The sequence below is a fragment of the Hippopotamus amphibius genome, chromosome 11, assembly GCF_030028045.1.
Source record: "Hippopotamus amphibius kiboko isolate mHipAmp2 chromosome 11, mHipAmp2.hap2, whole genome shotgun sequence".
In the NCBI taxonomy this organism is placed as follows: domain Eukaryota; kingdom Metazoa; phylum Chordata; class Mammalia; order Artiodactyla; family Hippopotamidae; genus Hippopotamus; species Hippopotamus amphibius.
The window spans coordinates 99,248,335-99,261,575 of NC_080196.1; the positions used below are offsets into that span (position 1 = coordinate 99,248,335).

General features: G+C 49.4%; 1 protein-coding gene across 1 annotated transcript; it reads right to left on the minus strand.

Moving 5' to 3' along the window:
- Window positions 1-319: 319 nt before the first annotated feature.
- On the minus strand, window positions 320-4,501 carry RAX (retina and anterior neural fold homeobox). Its single transcript, XM_057698056.1, has 3 exons — window positions 4,189-4,501; window positions 3,647-3,903; window positions 320-820 (listed from the first exon to the last, which is right to left on the minus strand). The coding sequence occupies exons 1-3, from the start codon at window positions 4,499-4,501 to the stop codon at window positions 320-322; spliced, it is 1,071 nt and encodes a 356-aa protein (XP_057554039.1).
- Window positions 4,502-13,241: the final 8,740 nt, after the last annotated feature.

A 13,241-nucleotide genomic window follows, 5' to 3' on the forward strand; every position in this document is an offset into this window, starting at 1 on the left:
GGTCAGACGCTTTGGGTCCCTCGAACTTGGAGGCTCCGGAGCCCGCCCAGGTGCGAGCAGCACGGCCGCCTGTCCCCCTGCAGCAGCAAGGCCAGGGGTCCGTGGGAGTGTGGGGGCGGCCAGAGGGCCTCGGCTGGCCCGGGGGTCAGCCCTCCGTGGTGAGTCAGGCACAGGTGCACGTCCTAGACCCAGGTCTTCAGGAGGCGCAGGGCAAGAGCGGCCGAGTCGGCGGGAGGGACCCAAGGAGAAGGGGTGCGCGCCTGCCGCTCGGGGTTGGCTCCTAGGACGGGTGTCTGGCCTGATTTGGTCCCCGGTGCCCCTAGAGGGCCTGCCACGGCTTCCCGATGGCCTGGATGTGCTCCTTGGCCTTCAGGCGCAGCGCCGCGATGCTGCTGTTGCGCGGGTCCGCCTCGTCCAGCGGGAACTTGTCCGCGAAGCCGGGCCCGCACGGGTAGGCGGGCGGCGGCGGCGGCCCGAGGGGCTGCAGGCCCGGGCCGAGCGGCGGCGAGTTCAGGAAGGGCGGCGGCGGCGGCGGCGTGTAGCTGGCGGGCAGGCTCTGCGCCGGCGGCCCGAAGCCGGGCAGGCTCTGCAGCGCCGTGGCGCCCCCGCCCGGCAGCGGCGGCCCGAGCCACGACTCGAGCGGCAGGGCGCCCCCAGCCGGCCCGCCGCCGCCGCCGCCCGGGCCGGTCCCGAGGGGCGCCAGGGCCGCGGCGGGCGGGGAGCGGCTGAAGGAGAGCAGGGGCGGATCCTGCAGCTTCATGGACGACACCTCCAGCTTCTCCTGCCGCCGCCACTTGGCCCGTCGGTTCTGGAACCACACCTGCGGAAGGCAGCACAGCGCCGTCGGGCTGCGGCGGGGGCAGGACTCCCCATCCCCGAGAAAAACTGGGGCTCGATTGTTTCACCTGCTCTTTCCACCCTCCCCACCCCCCACCCCCGCTCCCCACCCGCATTACCCTTCTTTGCTGCTCCGGTCTCCTCCCTCCTTCTCTCGAGCCCTCTGAGTCTCTTTGTCCCATCCCTGTCTTCCGTGGTGTTCCCACCCTCGTCCCTGTTTACCTCACCCTTAGCTGTGGTTGTACCTGTTTCCAATTCCTGGCACCGAGGAGGCAGGGGAAAAAAATGAAGTTAACCCTGGAATCGGGCCGTGGAACTTGGGAAACCATATCTCACCAAATTTCTGTGACCTGCTCGCTGGCAGCCCTTCCCGACACTTCACTGTAGACCTGGCTTCTGCCCTGTGTGGTACAGCTCTCAGTGTCTGTGCTTTTGTCGAAGACTTTCTGTGCTTCACCTACCTTTTGTCTCTGTCATAGACATAGTATAAACAAACACTCTAAAGATTGTAATTGGCAACATTGGCTGTTAAAATAGAACTATTGTCACGAATTACTGGTTATGATATCTGATAGAACAAAGTGGGTTGATTTCATCCCAGGCATATTTAAATATGCATATTTCTGCTTTAGTGAGATTTTTGTTTTCATTTAATTGATATCTGACTAGTATTTTTGATATTTCTTAAATATGGCTTTCAGTGATTACAGTAGTTCAAGTTTAATAATGTACTATTACTGTACGAGTTAGTTTTGACATTACCCTAAGATGAATTCAATGAGTTCAAGTTTTTCTTTTTTTCTTTACATATAGAAAGTCCATATTAAGGGTGAAATGGTGAAACTTCCATTACTGATTTGATAAAAGCACAAGAAAGGGTGTAATTAAGATTTCACTATCAAGTTACCACCCTCAGGAGCAGAACAGAGAGAACTGGTCTAGTTTAGTGGAGAATCTAGAAAGAACTATAGCCAAACTGGGGGCTTCAGTGTTACATTTATGAAGGAAAATGTGGGAATAGTTGCCACCTCAGAAGGGAGACAGCAGTTCTAAGTTAATAATAGGGAGGGGGTACCTCCTAGGAGAACTGAAAAAAAGCCACCCAGCACCTGAGCAGAGCAGGGAAACTGTCTGCAGGCTGGGACTGGGGTGTGGTGGGGGGGGAGAGAAAGAACAAAAATGCAGGTACCGCAGCCCCGTTTCTACAAAAGATTTGTCTGCGTATCTGGGGCCCTGATTTTCCCAGAAACATTAGCTATATAGAGAAACACTGGCACAGGTGAGGACTTCCAGCCCACTGCCTCTCCCTCCCCCTCCTCACCAACATACCACTCCATCCCCTGAAATATCAGCTACAGGCTTCAGATCCAGTATCCAGAGCCAGAAGGCTAAAGCCTGGGATAGCCTGCTCTTCGCCTGCTCTACTGCTGTCCTCAACACAGCAGGAGACCCTGTTTAGCTCCCCATCCCCCATCTGATTACATCATAGCCATGTGTTAAGAACCCACCATATGCTGGGCCACTGTGCTGGCCCTGTGATCACAGAGAAGAAGTCACAGACACTGTCCTCAAGAAGCTCACGTCTTAGACAAGAAGCAAACATCCCCGAACAAGTAAAGAGGGAAGGACCAACTAAAGAGGAAGGAAGGTGGGACAGAGGTGTGCAAGCAGCCCCTGAGTGGGCTGAGCCTCTATTCTGGAGGGGCCCTGGAGGGCTCTGTCCATTCCTCTTTCTTCATCTTTCACTTGTTTTCCTTCCCTCTCCCCACCCCATCCTCCCTCCCTGAAAAGCAGGTGCTAAAATGCTCACCCCTTCAATGAAATCATTGCAGCTCTACTGCCCCAAATTAGGAGAAATTGAACTGTCCTTGCCAGTTAATTCTGAGTCACATTAGGGAACTATTTTTTAAAACCTTGACACTTATTAATGACTTTAACCCCTTAAACTAAGCAGAAAAGACAAAAGGCAAGAGCCTGTCTGCTTTTACTTTCCAGACAAGGCTAAAAGCCCCAAACATCTGAGTATCCTCACTTCCTGGAAATGTAATTCATTAGACACACAAAAATCCCATCTTAGTTCCACTGCCTTTCAGATGCGGTGAAATTCGTTTCCAAAGTCTCCCTTTCAGGCCTCTGTAAACTCTCCCAATTTGGAAATCCTCCCAGATTTTTCACAGATGACTAGCAAATATTTAAGGCTTTCAAATATTTTAATGATCAGGGATTAAAGATAATTCAGCTTTAATTAAAGCGAAAACCCCTTTAAATAAAAAGGCCTCTGCAGCAGCGGGAAGTTTGGCTGGATGTGCACCCGAGAAGCAAAAGTCAGTTTCTTAAACAAATCCACCTAAAGTTTCAACTGCCAGGCGCCAGGCTTTCGTAAGAAGACAGGGTTTTCGTTTTTGAGGAGGTGCGCACAGTTAGTGACTAGGGTGGCATTTGGGGCCGCAATCCGGGTACCCTCCAGCAGCCGCCTACATTCCCTCTCCACTCAGTGACCCCCGCCCCCTCCTAGTCCTGGATGCTGTCGCCTGGTCATCTTGCCAGCCATTCCCAATTCCTTCCTTTAGCTTAGAACGAGGGAGACTCCAAAGGGGAGGTGCTACTACAAATTGGAACACTGCCCAAGGGATGGTGCTTGGGGCACATGGAGAATCTGTGACGCTCCTGTGGGGCTCTGGGCGAACCAAGTGGAGGAAGGCCCATGGGAAAAGCGCCATAATAAACGCGTGGACGCCCGGGGATTCAAGGAAGCATTGGCTGCAGCTTGAGCTTCCGGCCCTCCCGTGGGCCCATCTGGGCGCTTTACCTGGACCCGGACCTCGGGTAAGTTGACCTTGCCGGCCAGCTCCTCGCGACTGTACACGTCGGGATAGTGGGACTTCTCGAACGCGCGCTCCAGCTCGTGCAGCTGATATGTGGTGAAGGTCGTGCGGTTCCGTCTATGCTTCTTTTTGGGCTGCTCCTCCTCCGACAGCTTCGAGTCGCCGGGGGCCGAGGGTCCGACAGGCAGCCCAGGGCTCGGCCGCGCCTCCCCGGTCTCCTTGGGGCAGTAGGGGCGAGGGGCTGGGACGACGAGACCCCGGACGGTCAGAGACACTCCCCGGAGTATCCGGGGGCCACCCCGCCTGCCCATGAGGGCCCCGAGACGGCCCAGGGAGGTCGAGGTGAGGGCTGCGAGGGCCCCCTAAGCTTTCGCTGAACGCAACTTGGAAGCTCCTGCTATGCACACAGCCCCCATCCCTGCGCCCAGATGCCTTAATAAAAGTCAAGGCAGGAACTTTCTCCTCTTGCAAAGCTCACAAGTTTGGACGCCCTAAGGGTCTCGGAGCAGCCGAGGTGCGCACTCACCTTCATACTCGGGAGCGGGCGCCGGGGCGGGCGGCGGGGAGGGCTCGGCGCCTCCTGCAGGAGCCTTGGGGCAGGCGGTCCGCGCGCCTGGCCTCCGATCCCGCTCCTTCGCGCCCCGGGCGCTTCGCTCCTCTGAGGCCCGGGCGCCCCGCTCCTCTGGGAAGGAGCCGAGGATCCCGTCGTCCTTGGTAAATCCCAGGATGGCTTCGATGCTGTGCAGCCGCGACGTGCTCCCGCCCGGGCTGCGGAGCAGGTGGCCGGCGAGAGAGAAGCTGGCGTCGGCCATGGCTGGGGCGCAGCCGGGCAGGTGCATGGGGAGCGCCGGGACGCGGGAGGGCGCGGCCCGCGCTCTCGGCAGCGCCGCCTGCTTGGAAGACCTAGAGCAGAGGCTCGAAGCCGGCTCCTCCCGGGCGCGACCGTCCAACCCGAGAGCCAAGCTCCGCGAGCGACGCCGGCCCCGGCTGCGCGCACTAGAGGTGGGCGAGCGCTCCGCCCGCGGCCGCCTGGGTCCCGGCAGGAGTCGGAGCTCCGACTCAAGGTGGCTGGGGCTCCGCGCGCTAAAGGCTCCGAGCCCGCTCGCCCCAGCTCCTCCCCTCTCGCCCGGGACCCAGCCTCTTCCCTAGTCCCTCCCCCCGCAGCGGGGCGGGTCCTTCCCTTACCCAGCCTCAGGGTCCTGGCCACCCACCCCTAGCGGGGCCCGCACTCCGGGCCTTCACCTCCCACCTCCCGATCCGCTCCTGACACTCGGGAGACCCGCGGTGGGCTGTTTGACGGGCCTGGGGACCCGGGTCCGGGGGCCCGCGTCCCCAGGCCTGCCTCAGTGGGGCCGACGGCCTCGGTCCCACCTCCCCCTCGGGCTTTCCTTCCTACTTCAGTTCCTCTCCCCCACCCCAGACTCGCCTTCTACCCCCAGGCTCGCTTCCTACACCGGGCTGAGCGCCTGGGGCGACCCTTGGAAAGACCGAGAGAAGGCTACCTGGCTTTTCGGCGTTGGGAATCAGTCCATGTTTGAATCTTCCGCTCTTTCTCCCTCTTTTTACTCCAGCCGGCACTTCTCTTTCGGCTTCGTAGTCCGAAGCTTCGGACTTAGAGTTTATTTTGTTTGTCTATATCTGATTTAACTACTCCTCCCTGTCTCCTCGGACTTGCGCGCCCGCAGGCTCCCTGACTCTGGCGCCCAACCCCAGAGGCGGAGGGCTCATCTGTGCCCGCAGGCCCGGCGACCTCAAGTGTCCCACGGCCCAGCAGGAAGCTGGGAGGCGCCGAGCCGGGCACGCTGCCGGGCTCAAGCTGGTGGGAGACCCGCTAGGGGTTCCTCACTCTCGCAGATTGGCCGGAGGGAACCCTCCCCACCAAACAATTTTCCAGGCCAGGGAGATGACCCAACCTCAGGCTGAGTGGGGAAGGACCTTCTTCAAGGGGCAAGGCCTCGCACCTCTCTGGGGCTACAGGCGTAATCCGCTGGCGTTTCTTTCCGCTTTGGGGACCCCACGAGGCTTCCGTGGCTCAGAGTGACTCTTAGGCTAAGTGGGAAGATGAGTTGTGCGGGCGAATGTTTTTGTTTTGTTTTGTTTTTTCATATTCCCCCAGTGCTGTGAATGGCTCTGTAAACAACGACAATTCTCAAATCTGATGCCAGACCCCGTTGGTTAACTTTATCTTGAATTGAGACGAGCAGTTCATGAGTCCCTTCTGCAGGTCGGGCACAGATGGGGGCCTTGTCAACATCACAAAAGAAAGGAAGGGCTGGGGCCCCAGGCCTTGAGGAGTTTAATGTCTAGCCTGGGAGACAAGACAAAGGAAGAAGCGAGAAACACATGTACCTTAGGATCCTCCACCTTTAAATTAACGTTAGAAGGACATTTAATAGGACAGGTGACTATGTTAAGGATCTTTAAATGGAAGTGGTTAATTCACCGTGATGGGCACATGGGAAGGGTTCAGTACACCAATGTCTCTGTTTTTACTAAAACTGTAAAAAGGTAAGTTAAAATAGCAAATGTGTGAGTGTACGGTAGATAGAAGTGAGCTACTGATTAGTGAGAGTGAGAGATTATTTTCAAGGAAAAGCTAAATTAATGAAAATCAATACACACTTCACAGTTTTTGCACATCACTCTGGTTTTCAGCACAATCTTCATACCATCCTACCCTCACAGCCCTGTGAGGTGAGCAGGACAAATATATTTGTCCCCATTTTACAGAATAGAAGACTGAGGCTCAGAGTGATACAGCTATTAAGTGGAGGGGACAGGACTAGAACTGAGACCGGTTCTTGTCCAGTGCTCTCTGGCTGCCCCTCTTTGGTAATTCTCCTGGCAGAGTGTGATATTTTTGAACAGAATCAAGGCACATCTTAGTCTGCAGTCCATCTTTAATCCTTCCCGGAGACTGAATCCTGCACGTAAGAGGCTGAGGCGGAGGCAGCTTAGTTCTCCAAAGCAATGCAGTCAGAACCCGTGGACAGTGGCCTTTGGGCGCTGGTGTCCAGGATGACAGGACAGACTCTCGGGAGGTTCCCACCCCAGTGCGGGGGAAGCCTGCTGCCCGGGGCCCTCTTCATGTTTTCTAGGCTGTCAAAGTCACTCTCCCCCAAAACAGTCCGGTGGCACCCTACAAGGTCCCACGAACCAGGTGGCTGAGGTGCTGCCACCTTAGTGACCAGAGGGTGGCCATAGGGATAATTAATTGGCATTTGTTATTTCCCCTCTTACTGAGTACACTTTTTATGTAAACTCCCCCAATATTAAATTGATCTCTATAATCACCGCTAAACAAAGATTGACAGCGTTTTCTTAAGCTCCTGCCCACACGCTAAGGGGCTTATGGCCTTGTTCTCCAAAGTTAATTCCCTCTGGAACTGCCCAGCTCTCCCTAATAGGTCCAGGTGAGGTTAGCTTTTATTTACTGTTTATTTCAGAGTCTCAGGAGAAAAGCAGAAAAGACTTCAACAGCCACTGGCAAGGGACCACGGGGGAAACAGGGCAAAGCAGGACAAGGGGAGGTTGGGACTTCTTTTGTACGCGACATAAAGAGCTAGTCAATACTATTGTGGCACAGTGGAGGGTACTCCAAGCAATCAGCCGGGGGTCATTGTTAGGGGCTAATCTACATGTGTATTTCCCAAGAACTCGATTAGGGAAGATGAATGGACTCGGCCATGTCCCTAATTCTTCTAGCCCAAAGCTGCATTTTTCCAGCAGTTACGCCAGCTCATAATCAGCCCAGCTTCGGCAAAAGTAAGGAGCCTGGCTTCTGAACTCTACCTCTGTTTAATTCATTAATTCATTAGGTAGATCAAAGAAAACTCCCTCCTCGCAGCCCCCACATGTGGGCTGAACTTTACGCAGCTAAAGCCCCTTTAAACTTGGCATGGTTTGGAGAAACGTTTCCGGAAGTGCTGACAGTGAGGGTGGTTGGGGCTTACGGGATGTTTAAGAGGGGGAAGCTCGGATTGATGTGGGGTGGACGATCTAGAATGACAATTGGAGTTGGGAGACTTTGAGGAGAAAGGGGCAAGGGACTGGCTAGCATGAAGAAAACAAAGTCTAAACATAACCAGCAGTCGAGGTGGCTCTTTTATCTTGGATGTATGCAGGAGGTCCCCTTTCTGGAAGCATTCTAGGTGGACTGCTTCACCCACAACGCTCTTGAGAAAATGGGCATCTGCAGAGTGAATTTGCTGTGCACTGGGTGGGCAGGGGGCATACTCACAAAGTGAGCTCATGACATTGGAATCTAGTAATTTCACCTTGAAGCAATGTTTTAGGTTTGGGCGAGAAAAGTGTGTATTGGAGGACCTATGGGTTATCACGTCATAAAGCGTATAAAACCAACTCGATGTCTGCATGGAGTCTATCCCCTTAGGAGATGGATTTTAATCCTGGAATAACTCCGTCTGTCTCACACCACACCGGAGGACCATCTCCTCCCGCAAGCTGATACATGTTCATTTGGGCAAATCAACTTAACTTTAGTTGTAGCCAAAGCTAAACTCTACTCATATAATCATTAAACACACACACACTGAAGTTCAGCCAATTCAGCTGTCAAGAGTTAAAGAAAATATATGTATATATAATAATAGTTATTATTTATTGAATACTAACTCTATGCCAGTGGGCACTCTTCTGAGTCCTTTACATAGATTACCTAATTAGTTATCACAGTAATCCTGCGAGGTAGACACTATTATTATCTCCACTTTACAGATAAGGAAACTGAGACACAGAGAAGACAAGTCACTCGCCTAAGTTTGTACAGCTCATTTCAGGTGGAGCCAGGACTTGAATGCTGGTGTTTTTTCAGGAATATCCATCTAATCCCTGCATATACCATCTCCCAATATGGTACTGCCTACACATGTATGCACTGTTAATTCTCCCGTGGCTCTACGAGAACTAGCAGATAAAGTAAGAAAATTTGGGAGTCAAAGGATTCAGGAATAATGTGGTTCAGAGTTTGAGGGAGGTGAGAGTGAAAAAAGGTGTGATGGGCAGTCTGTAATTTATTTGGCCAATTATAATCATGCCAGATGTGCTTAAAAAATAAGTACACCATTCAATTTCCCAAGGCTGCCTTATAAAGTTTAGGGAAGAATTCTCTCTCTATTCCCAGAGTTCCAATTCACTCTCAAGTGGTTTATGAACAACATATGTTTAAGCATCTACCATGTGTCACTTATTTTGTCTGCCTTGGATGCAATGCATTCTCCTCTATACTCTACTGTCTATTGTATGTCACGGGCACAATGTACAAGCTGACAGTCACTGCAAAACAACAACAACAACAACAAAAAATAGCTAAACTCTCTTAATACTGACAGATTGAGTCCAGTGATAAAATACACCATGCTTGTTCATCTCTTACTATCAGATCTTCCCAGTTGATGAAACATTTCCCCGCTTGAAGCAGGATGGAAGGTATATCAAGAAAATGTCCTTGGAGATGCTTATCAGAAACACCATTTTTATGACGACTAACCGTGACTATCCCTGGTCACCTCCTATATTCCAGTTTATTAGTCAATATGAGCACCGGACTCTTCTCTACTATTTTCAGACTAAATTGAATTTGTGTTGGGAATTCGCTGGCAGTCCAGTGTTAGGACTCTGGGCTTCCACTGCAGGAGGGCATGGGTTTGATCCCTGGTTAGGGAACTAAGATCTACTAGTTGCACGCGCAGCCAAAACAAACAAACAAACACACCAAGCCTGTTGATATAAGGAGGATACTGCAGTGAATATAAATCCCATAACATAATTATGGCTAAAATAAAAAAATCATTGACGAGATGAGCCTCACAGTCATCTCTGGCTGAATTGAGAGCCGTATTGGAAGGGCATATGGAAACAGACATTTCATTTAATAACACAAAAAATGAAATGTAGGGCAGTTGGGAGCGGTTGTGTTTCCCTGCAGTAATGCACTGTTTGAAAGTCTTCCTTTGGTGTAAGAACAGAGACCACAGCTCTCTGCAGACCATCCAGTAATCAGCAAGAAGCCTGTCCTCCTTTGGGACACCTGCTGTTTCTCAATTACAGTACTTTGGTAACAACATCATTTAAAACTCACCTTTGATTTAGTTTTCTGTTATTTCAGAGAACTGTAGGCTTAAGAATGAGAAGAGGAAGCTTGCTGATGATTGTGTCTGCTCTCACTTCTCGCCTCCACTTTTCTTTTGTAGATGTGAAAATGTGGACCTAGAGACGTTCAGTGAGCAGCTTGGTGGGGCTTGAGCTAGAGGCCAGTCTCCAAACTCCCAGACCCCACCAGGCTGCTGCGGCTTTCCCACCACTACTCAGCTCTCAGGATCCTTCACTGGATGTCCCACACATGCACGTAAAGCAAATCTGTGTTTGAATCCTGGAGATATGCCCTTGTACACATACAATGAAGTTACTCCTCACACCACTCCACATTCATTTAACAACACAGTTACCTTCGTCCTGAGCTTGCTTTTGCAGCTGATGCAGATCCAGGTAGCCTCTGTGGAGGAGAAAAATTCTCTTGGCGATAGATCTGCAGGGTGTTTGGTCTAATAACTGATATTTCTACCCATGGATGCTCTGGAATCAGCGCTCCCTGGCTTGTGAGAGCCAACAGTTAGTATCTCTTCCCAGCTCGGAGTTCACATTAGTAGCTTGAAATCAGCCATAATGGGAGTATTTTCACCACTGAAATTAGCAAACACTAAAAATCAGGGCATTTTCCCCTCTCCCCAACCTCCATTAGTATTTTAAAAATATTTACTAGCGTATCGATGTTCCTGCTTCATTAAAGAGTAAAGAAATCAGAAGGCATCATTACTATTAAAACTAAACTATGATCTCTTGGGCCAGAGATGGTCACCTTTTTGCCAAAAAATGAGACAGTTACATCATTATCTCAGAATATGTAAATAAAGGGAAACTTGGGTTTCTGCCAAAGAAATGGGCTTTTTTTGAGTTGTCAGGAGCAAAGCTATATTAAGATAATTCCTCTTTACTTGTTTTCTAATTAAACTAATTGAATTCAGAGTGTCTAGGGGAAGCACAAGAGACATTTATCTCGAGGGGATGATGGTCTTGAAGCCCATCAATCCTCTTAGAGTGTTAAGATGGCAAATCTGAGGATGCCCATTTTGCAGGAGCCTTGACCCAACCCCCACCCGGAGTCTAGCCATCTCCAGGATTCTTCTCTCCTCCTCTTTTCGAAAGGACAATCATCAGGGAGCCAATTCTCATTTCATCTTCACAGCTCCCTATAAGGTCAATATTATTATAATGCTTTCTCCCCCATACCATCTGTATTCCATAAGCCCATTGAGCTCTCTAAGACTTACCTCTTCCCCACTTTTCAAATGGCCTCCTTGAATACTTCTGGCCACTCTTGTATCTACTGCAAGCTGCTCACTGAGCTTTTTTCTCTTCTTGAAATTGTCCAAGCCCCTTTCGGCCTCAGGACCTTTGCACTGACTATTTTCACTGCCTGCAATGCCCTCTCCCAAATGTTCACATGATCCTTCTTGTCATTTTATTTGTCTCATAGCACCTTCCACTCTCCAAAACTATCTTACTTGGTATTTGTTTCTTTGTTCGTTACCTGTCTCCCCTCGTTAGAATCTAAGCTGAGTGAGAACAGGGAACTTGTTTTTAGATTCCTAGCATCTAGAGCGTATGTGGCACATAGTGGTGGTTGATTTAATGAATAACTACAAGGAACTCTGTTTCACAGATGAGGTAACAGATTAACTAAGTTGTCTCATTTCACACAGCTATTAATTAGCACATGTATGCATTTTTTTTTCACATTCTTTTAATCAGTCCTCTGGAGCTTTTCTAAAATATTATCTCCCAGATGTTTGGAAATGTCAAACTGCTTTGCTTTCCTTCTCAAATAGTCCACAGAAATCATTTGATCACTTTCAAAAGTCAGTTCATAAAAAAAAAAAAAGTCAGTTCAGTCCACTCCAGTCTTGTTAGCATCAGCACTGACTGGGGTTGCCTCCACTGCCTTTGATGTGAGTGTTCATCAAATGAGGAGACTGGACTCCAGGCAACGCCACTGAACTGCTGTCTGCTCAGAGCCCACCCCACCCCAGCTTCTCTCTTAGCAGGGTGCACCATCTTAGGGAATGTCATTCTTTTCCCAGAGTGGCTCCTGCATCTCTAGTGCAGAGTATTAGCTTTTACAGTTGACTGCAACCTTATGGACATTTGTTTGTCAATTTTTGTTTTACTTTCTCCTTTGACCTCTTAAGCTCTAAAAATGCTGACCTTATATGTCCTGACCTATCTAATTAGCCCCTTTTAACCACCAGATGCTTTCAGTGGGGTTTTCAAGATGCTCCCCAGAAGTTATCTTTTTTTTTTAAAGCTTTTTTTAAAAATAAATTTATTTATTTATTGGCTGCATTGGGTCTTCGTTGCTGCACACGGGCTTTCTCTAGTTGCTGTGAGCGAGCACTACTCTTCATTGTGGTACTTGGGCTCCTCATTGTCATGGCTTCTCTTGTTGTGGAGCACGGGCTCTAGGTGCATGGGCTTCAATAGTTGTGGCACATAGGTTCAATAGTTGTGGCTCACGGGCTCTAGGGCACAGGCGCAATAATTGTGGCACACAGGCTTAGTTGCTCCATGGCACGTGGAATCTTCCCAGAGCAGGGCTTGAACCCGTGTACCCTGCATTGGCAGGTGGATTCTTAACCACTACACCACCTAGTAAGTCCCAGAAGTTATCTTTATTCAAAACACTACTTTTGACTTCAACACCTAGGACCTCTAGCTTTTTAAATCCCTAGGAGAACATGAATTGTCCTTCCAGAATTCCTGTGGTTAGACAGTGAGTATATTTATTTCATTTACACACACACACACACACACACACACACGTTAAACATATATATACATAACATACCTACAATGTTTATATATATATAACTATTATATATATAATAGTTATCCATTCTTTCAGTCCATTTATTCATCAAATGTAACTTGAATACCTATTATGTAGCAGACATATTCTACCCAGATTCTACTCAGGACCCTTCATCTATCTCCCAGAACCTTTTCTTTCTTTTCTTTTTAATAAAATTTTTTATTGGAGTTTAGTTGATTTACAATGCTGTGTTAGTTTCTGCTGTACTGCAAAGTGACTCAGTTATACATATACATATATCCACTCTTTTTTAGATTCTTTTCCCATATAGGTATTACATAGTATTGATTAGATTTCCCTGTGCTATACAGTGGGTCCTTATCAGTTATCTATTTTATATATAGTAGTGTGTATATGTCAATCCCAATATCCCAATTCATCCCACCCCCACCTTCCCCACCTGGTAACATAAGCTTGTTTTCTACATCTGTGACTATTTCTGTTTTATAAATAAGTTCATTTGTATCACTTTTTAGATTCCACATATAAGTGACATCATATGCTATTTGTCTTCCTCTGTCTGACTTACTTCTCTTAGTAGGATAATCTCTAGGTCCACCCATGTTGCTGCAAATGGCATTATTTCATTTTTTTTTTATGGCTGAGTAATATTCCATTGTGTGTAAGTACCA